The following is an 8532-nucleotide window of genomic DNA, read 5'->3' as shown; positions in this document are numbered from 1 at the left end:
TGGCCTAATTACACGATGATAACTGTATCCATGATGCTCTCTTTTTTACCGTGTGCAGCACATCGTCAAGCACACATACACGCATCAACGAACTACACCTGCCTTCTATTTTAATTAGTTGTGTGTGGCTTAAATTGTTATCCAGTCAAACTCTAATTACTACTAATTCTCGATGATCCTATGCATGTAGTGAGATATGGATTCATCTTTTGCAACTATATATGGTCTGAACTGCCTTCTATTTAAATTTGCTATATTGTGGTTTAGGTTGTAATCCAGTCAAACTCTTATTTAGTTAGTTATTACATGATGGATCGTGTGCATGTAGTGAGACATGGATTATCTTATGCAACTGATAAGTCTTAATTGTGATGTATATGGGATACTATGCACCTTATTGAGATGATTATGTATATTTTACTATAATTGTTGTCAATATACACTTTTTTCATGTTGCATATGCAAATGGTTCAAAAATAAGAATATGTCATGTCAAATTTTCCATGACATTGCTTCCCAAATCTTGATTACATCTATGTCAACAAACCTGCCAAAATGCTACAGTAGCTAGCTACTAAACTAAATCATACTGCATTAACACTTTACCTATAGCCAATAACTGCATCACCCAAGGCCATGCAACAGGTACATAGCAAGCATAGAGGCCAAGCTCTACGGCAAGCAAGCCAGCTAACAAGTATATGTTTCCTTTCATGATTTGCAAAATTTATCATTGCATCAACTCTTATCCGCAAATTTCTGCAGCAACGCGCCGGGTACCATGTAGTACAAACGAGTTGTAGGACCCGAAATCTCGTCGGTGCTCAAGCAGACATCGGGACCAGAACACACGCACATGAATAGATCAACATGCATGAAGTTAGCCAGAGGCATGTATCATGCCTCATAATTTTCTTACTAGTAGGGTAGAGACGCGGTGGTGTGTCGTGCCCTATAATTGGTCTGTTGTTATATTTGTAACTCAACTATTTGTTCAGTGTAATTTTTTTAGTGAGTAGGATAGAAGCATTATTTTTTGTGTGTTTATCTTGTGGTGGATTTGCAAGGTGTGGAAGTCTACCTCATACATTTATCGACAATTTAAGGTTTGAAATGTCTAATAAGTCTCCATGCACCTCTTAATATAGTTTACGGTTTGAAATGTCCTATAGTTAGTCTCCGTGTAGTGCTTCATATAATTTATGGTTTGATATGTCTTATAAGGCTCCATTCACCTCTTGTAAGGTGGGGAAGTATGCCTTGCATGCATCTACTAGAAATTTATGCTTTACAAACCATTGCAGATAGGCATCCTTGGCACAGCAACACGAGGGGAAGAGGAGAGAGAAGACGAGGTAGTGAAAATAGATTCAACTTGGCTGTCTGTACTGATCAACAAAGGAAGGCTTATAATGCCAATTACAACTTGGAGTAAAAGAAATCAAGTCTAACTGAATTTGGAGACAGCAGGAAAACCTTCTTCGGGACGAACCTTTCCATACCCAAATTCTTATTCTAAACTAACTAGGTATGATTATTAGTATTACTACTTATCAATGGCTAGCAGTGCAACAATTGATGTCTCTTATAACTTATCATTACTTTTCCTTTAGGCTCTTGGCCCATCTTTCTCAAGTCTGCATTGGGGAAAGGAGATATTAGCTTGAGCTCAAAGTTTCTTAGCAGATGGCTCCATATCACCTTAATTTGCAGGTAAGCCAAGGCCATGCCAGGGCAAACATGCCTTCCACCACCAAATGTCGTGAAAGAGTACTCACCACCAACTTTATCCTCCTCTCTTCCAGGACCAAACCGATCCGGATCATACACATGAGGGTCAGTGTAAACGTGTGCCAGCTTATTGTTGAACGCCGTAGGGATTACAACAGTATGCCCTCCAGGTATGTCATATTCCTTGCCTTCCTTGGTCTGCACCTTGAATTTCTTATGTGCCTTGCGAGCTAACATTTGTGCTGGTGTATGCATCCTAATCGCCTCCTTGATGCATCTATTCAGGGTATCCATCTCTAACAAGGCATCATAGCCTATTTGGTTCTTGTACTTGCTAAGGATATGCTTTTGCTCCTCCATGGCAGCTATTAAGAACTTGGTGTTGCTCAACATGAAAGCTCCGGTCCATATACTAGTGATAGAGCTTGGGTGTTTTCCAGCAAAGATGAGGGCCATGACCATGCCAGAAATTTCTCCGTCCGTTATGGAGCGACCATCTTTATACTTGGAATCCATCAACCTCTGTAGTGCATCCTCCTCGGCACGGCTAGAACTCCTGCGTGACCTGATAGTTGTGGTGAATATTTCTTTCAGCCTATTGTGTGCCTTGTCGCGTCGGCGGTTTGTCGGAGTTGGAATATATGGAAACAAGTAACTGAAAAAGTTTAAGCCATTCTCAAGTTCATGGAACAGTGAGTATACTTCTTTCAGCATCATCTGCCGAACCTCATATCCGAGTAGGCACCGACTTGAGATAAACATGAGCACCTGCTCAAGTTCATGTTTAAGATCAACTATGCCATCATGTCCCCAGTTTGCAAAGTAGGCCTACATAGTAGTATAAGAAAGCCATCAGTCAAGTGCAACGTACATGCATGGTATCACTACTCTTGTCATCTATATCTTACATCCAAAACTAATGACAAATGCCAAAACCAGGTCCAGCACATACGCCATCTTGCGAAAACACATGTACTTGTATAGTCAACTTACGTATGTACTTAGTTTAAGTAAAGGAATTTACCCAAGCAAACTGCCTCTAGAAGAGGCGTATTGGAGAATATATGAAACCAAAAAACTTAAATAGTGATATTGAATAAAATCCAGAGGGAGTCAAAATAAAGTGAAGGGCTCTTTTAGATGTACCTCTACTTCTTGAAATATGGGATCAACGAGGCTTCGCAACTTGGATGGCTTTAATATATCAAGCAGGAAGTTTACTTGCTCACTGCGAGTTGCGACATCTACACCATACAAAACTTCCTGGCCAAAGATGGGAACAGTAACCTCGGCAAAATTACCAAAGCTAATCTCTGACTCGAGCCCTTGGAAGAAATGAGCCGAGACATCTGGTCCAACCAACAAGGTTATCTTTGGCCCAAGCAAATTTATTGTAAATACACTGCCGTACCTTGTGTATAGATCATTGATTGTAACCCCAAAACCCTTTTTAAAAACCGAAGGTAAGAGAGCAAGGACATTCACCACAGGTGGAAGTGGTCTTGTGGGCAAATGATGGATATTGCTTTTCCATCTTGAAATCTTAGTGGATACAATAGTTATGAAAAAGAGAGCTATGGCCAACCATGTGGTTCTAGTTGCCAGCATGTCCATGATGTCGTGTCTAATAGTTATGTAGGCAGCCAACTATGAACCCAATATGACTGGCGCTGCAAAAAACATGAACATATATTGAGGTAGTAAGTTAGATATGCATGTATCTATACAATTAAATTTAGTGAGATGACAAAACTGACGTGTGTTTAATTTGTAAGGTGATTCACATTTGCTATTCAGTTTATTTCTTGGTTCTCACAATGTTAGAATGGGAAAATAACCCAAGCTTGTGCTTATCCATACAAGGCCGTGGTTTGCCGGTAGCTCAACCGCATGTTGGTTGCATCAAGGACAGGGGATTATCTCACAACTTGTAAGTGCTGGCTGTAGGTTTTTGAGGAAATAACACTTTAAGAGTATTCTTTGATAATCTTTAGTTTAACAAAATGAACTAAATTAATACTTACATCAATTTGAATCTAGTTCATTTTTGGTTGAACAAAACAGGGGTCAGAAAGTACTCTGTGGGCCAAAAATTAGCAACCCTAATTGCATTAGGAGATGTCACGAACTAGAGCTTTGACATGGTTTTGCTAGTTTCGCAAAAAGAAAAACACCACCTAAGGCCTAAGAAATTTTTCTTGGGATTTGTTTTTGTGGGAATAAGCTAACTAAGTGAGATCATAATTTGTCCTCTAGCTGAGCTGTCGGTATGGCTGAGGTTGATTTTGTAGATGTGGACATGACACAACAAGACGTTGATCGGTTGATGCCATGAAAAAAGGTCGGTCGAGTGCCGTTTATACACCTACCAATTAAGTTGGTGAGTTTTTTTCCAGTAATAAGAAACGTTGGCTAAAGGGGGAAGAATCACTCCAATAACTGTCTGTTATTTAGGTGGAAGATGAGAATTCTCCATGATTTAAATTGCGGATAGCACCCTAGCGGAGCCCACTACACGGACTCAAAAGCGGGTTTGCCACTGCAATGCGAACTCCAGCCACGAAACTAGCGCTCTGTTCTCAGTATTCAGTTAATCTAAATAAGATGATATATGAAACATATGTAGGTAAAGCGTAGCACATGACGGTATAGCAGTGCCAGTTTCGTTTGAGCAGAGAATTCACTCAAATTGAAAGGAGAACGCATAGGTAGTATGTGCATACCTCAATCACAAGTCGATTCTTTCCAGGTTCCTGAACTCATCCGTGAGGTGTGTCTCAATGGAACATTGATAGCAGGAGTACCAAGAGAGCAGCGTTATTTATAAGCTCGCAGCCCAGCGTTATTAGACAATCAGAAAGATCGACCTTCAAAGTTAGATATTGGATTGCTCCTACATGCGGAATGGGAAGATGGTACACGCTATGACATATAAATGTAAAGTCAGAAAGCCAACGGAATTTATAAATTGCACGGTTTGCGCGTGTTACTTAAAGTTGATGACAGGATGGTACACGCTATTACATATAGAAGTAAAGTCAATGACTGGATGGCAGCTAAATATAGCTAGTGCTATCACAAGCCATCCTAATTGTCAAGGATATATCGTCTTGGTATTAATATATTATCTTTATCAGAAATTTTGCAGAGGAGGATGAAACTGAAAAAAGACATTATTTTCATCACTAAACTTCAGCTAGAGTGAAATTTTCATCTTTGAACTTTAATAGCTCACATTTCTACTCGGGCTTTCAACACATGGCAGGGAAAACAGATCTAGGATATATTTCTTTTTTTTGTAATTTTGGATACAATGCAAGAAGATAGGCCATGGTAAATTCAATGCATTAATTATATTTGGAAGGTAGAAATTCTAGAGGATCACAACAGTAGCAACAGACTAGTGTATACAACACAGAGCCTCCCGACTCCTCCCATGTCGCCCCTGTGCGGCGACTGGGGGGGAACCCTAGCGCCGCCGCGTCCTCGTCCCTCCCCCGACCTCTCCTCCTCGCCGCCGCCGGGCAAAGCCCGGTCGGCGGCGGCGGCGGCGGGATCTCTTCTCCCATGGCTCGCTAGATCTGGCGCGGGCGGATCGCAGCGGTGGTTGGCGGCGCGGGCTTGGGGGCGATGGCAGTTTCCCATGGTGTGCGTGGGAGTCCGCTCAGGGCGCGCGGCGATGGCCCTCGGCAAGCGGTGGCGGGCGCTGGGCTCTCGGCGGCGCTCCGGCGTGTGCAGGCGGCGGTGGTCCCTGTGCACGGTCGGCGGCTCCGTCTCTGACCCGGACGGCGCGGGGGATGGCGGCGGCCCGGCGTGGCCGGCGATCTGGATGCGGTGGTGCCGGCAGCTCGCTGATCTGCCGGTGCTCTAGGGTTCTGCCTGGTGGTGCTGGTGGTGACGGCGGCCCGTGCACGAGAGTTGGATCCCTTCGAACTGATCTGGGTAAAAACTTGCCTTCGGCGTCTGCTAAGGCCGGCGGTGGCGGCGCTATTTGCGCCGTTCCCTTCTTGAAGCCACCGGAAAGCCACCGGAATTTATAAATTGCACGGTTTGCGCGTGTTACTTAAAGTTGATGACAGGATGGTACACGCTATGGATGGCAGCTAAAGTCAATGACTGGATGGCGGCTAAATATAGCTAGTGCTATCACAAGCGCATCCTAATTGTCGAGGATATATCGTCTTGGCATTAATATATTATCTTTATCTGAAATTTTGCAGAGGATAGGAAGTTGAAAAAAAGACATCATTTTCATCACTAAACTTCAGCAACAGTGAAATTTTAATCTTCGAACTTTAATAGGGCACATTTCTACTCGGGCTTTCAACACATGGCAGGGAAAACAGATCTAGGATATATTTCTTTTTCCTGTAATTTTGGATATAATGCAAGAAGTTAGGCCTTGGTAAATTCAATGCATTAATTATATTAGGACTCTTTTCATAGTGCAAGAAAAACATGATCTAACTTAACTTTGTTGGTTTCCCTAAAAAGATGCAAATCTCCTATTATATACTAGATGAACAATGCGGATAAAAAATGGGGAAATAGACTAGAAAATCCCATGTTAATTAGAATATACCGGCCATTAACCTGGTGGACCTTCATAAATTAAGGAATCATAGCAGTTTGATCTTGTAGCCGAAAAATTGTAAATGGGTCTCTCAACTTAATGACCTGCATAGATGCCAACTAAACATAATCCTTTAATATAAAAACATTTTTTTTCTTTCCCAAGCTACAGGTTGCATTTGAGATCAAGGACTCGATCTTCGACATACAAAATTCAGTTGGCCTCCCAATTTAATGTCCCACGTAGATCAAACTAAATGTTATCTTTGTACATCATCAATCGAGGACGGCATAAATGATGTGATCATATTTTTTTTGGAAAAAGATGCTGCATCAGCCAATGCAATTTATAATAGCATGGCTTGCGGGTATTCTTTAAAAATGATGAGAAGATTGTACAAGCTATGACACATATAAGTAAAGTCAATGATTCGGTGGTGGCGAAGTATAGTGCTATCATGAGCATGTCCTAATTGCTGAGAATATATCTTCTTGATATTAATATATTTTCTTCATTGAATTTTTTTGAACAGAATAAGAAATAAACAAGACATAATCTTCATCATGAAACTTTGGCTAGAGTGAACATTTCATCCTTGAACTTTAATAGGGCATATTCCTAATTGGGCTTTCAACACACGGCGGGGAAAATAAATCTAGGATATACTGCTTTTCTCTTCTAATTATGGATATAATGCAAGAAAATAGACCTTGCTAAATTTAACACTTTTCTACGTTTGGACTCTTTTCATAGAGTGTAAGAAAAAATGATCTAACTTAACTTTTTTAGTTTTCCCAAAAATATGCAAATTGAACGTGAAAAGGAAATTGCAGAGAGTAGAAGCAAGTGGAAGTAGGGGGCGTCTAAAATGCAAAAAGAGAAGAAAAGAAAGAATTTGATTGCTAGTGGTTACGTGTAGCGACCCAACCTGAATGGATCGGAGCCTGCGTGCTTACTATGCTAGTCCCTGGATCGGTTTGCTAGCACACACAATACTCGATGAAATAACATAGTTCAATCACACACTTTATTACATCTATAAGCCACAAATATAGTATTTGTTACATAAATATGACTGAAGGCCATCTAAAGAAAAAAAAACCGTGGAAGCATCTAAAAATAACGAGTCCATCCAACTCCACTAGCAAAACTGAGTGCAGAACAACGACCTCGCAACTTAATCCTTGTCGGACAAATCTGCAACATGATAAGTTGCAACCGTGTAGGTCAGCACATGGAATGTACTGTCAAGTAACACCATAAGAGAGAACAAAAGTCCTACCTCTACACGCAATTGGCTGGTGGAAAGTTCCAAGTTTATTTTTTACATAAAGCCATTTTTTCTACTATCAAAAGGAATATTGTATTCTACCATTATCATAATTATTGAGATAGAGCCCCCAACTCAATCTATTCCCAAAGTTGATCTAACCCATTCATTAATTAAATGTGACGAGATCTCTCGATAATCCCACTTCTAGATGCCGAAGATGTTTGTAACCTTGGACATGACTAATTGATTAGTTTTACACTCTGCGGAGATTTGTGCACGTTCCTCACAAGACTCGTTCACCTCCTTTGTAGCTCATCACACTTAGGGTATGTAACCTGGAAGACCGAGACATGGTCTTTCAGAAGAGTTTCCCATAACTCCGCTAGTGCCCATCCCACCTAGTTATATCTACTTCTCGTAGCACTACCAAGTAAGAGTCACTACAACTGTCAAACCAATCCCGAGTCTATAGTAACTTGTGGCTGCACACATGAGCTTCTAGTTATGAAAACATGATTGACCCCTTTGAGCCTGGGTGGCTTTCCAAATAAGAGTGAACCCCTGGATAACCCAGGACACACCCGGCAAATTCCTGGTAACCCCAAGATACCCCTCACCTTGCAACCATTCCACTAGATGATTCTCTAGTATTTAGTTGGTCCTATTTATTAAATGGCCACTCGCCTCATAATGAATCACACCCCAATCCCTGTCTACATTAGAGAAGCAATATAATTCTACACGGTGGCGACAATGATGTAAGACGACCTACCTCAGTGAATTACTGGGTGTATCAAGCATAGCCATCTTATATAAACATACTCATGCAATCCTACGTCAAAAGGGACTAAATACATTGAAAACATGGGGATAAAAGGGGTATGATCAAGATGTAACTTGCCTTGGATCTGGTGATCAAACTCTAGAGATTGGTAATACTCGCTTCTCACTCTGG

General features: G+C 41.2%; 1 protein-coding gene across 1 annotated transcript; it reads right to left on the bottom strand.

The window, feature by feature from the left end:
- Positions 1-1356: 1356 nt before the first annotated feature.
- On the bottom strand, positions 1357-4703 carry LOC123110066 (obtusifoliol 14-alpha demethylase-like). The gene is made up of 3 exons (XM_044530472.1): positions 4455-4703; positions 2878-3401; positions 1357-2559 (listed from the first exon to the last, which is right to left on the bottom strand). Exons 2-3 carry the CDS (start codon positions 3343-3345, stop codon positions 1561-1563), a joined length of 1467 nt encoding a protein of 488 aa, XP_044386407.1. The 5' UTR covers positions 3346-3401; positions 4455-4703; the 3' UTR covers positions 1357-1560.
- Between the last annotated feature and the right edge of the window lie 3829 nt (positions 4704-8532).

The sequence above is a fragment of the Triticum aestivum genome, chromosome 5B (genome assembly GCF_018294505.1).
Source record: "Triticum aestivum cultivar Chinese Spring chromosome 5B, IWGSC CS RefSeq v2.1, whole genome shotgun sequence".
NCBI classification, from domain to species: Eukaryota; Viridiplantae; Streptophyta; class Magnoliopsida; order Poales; family Poaceae; genus Triticum; species Triticum aestivum.
This window is presented reverse-complemented; position numbering and strand designations above follow the sequence as displayed.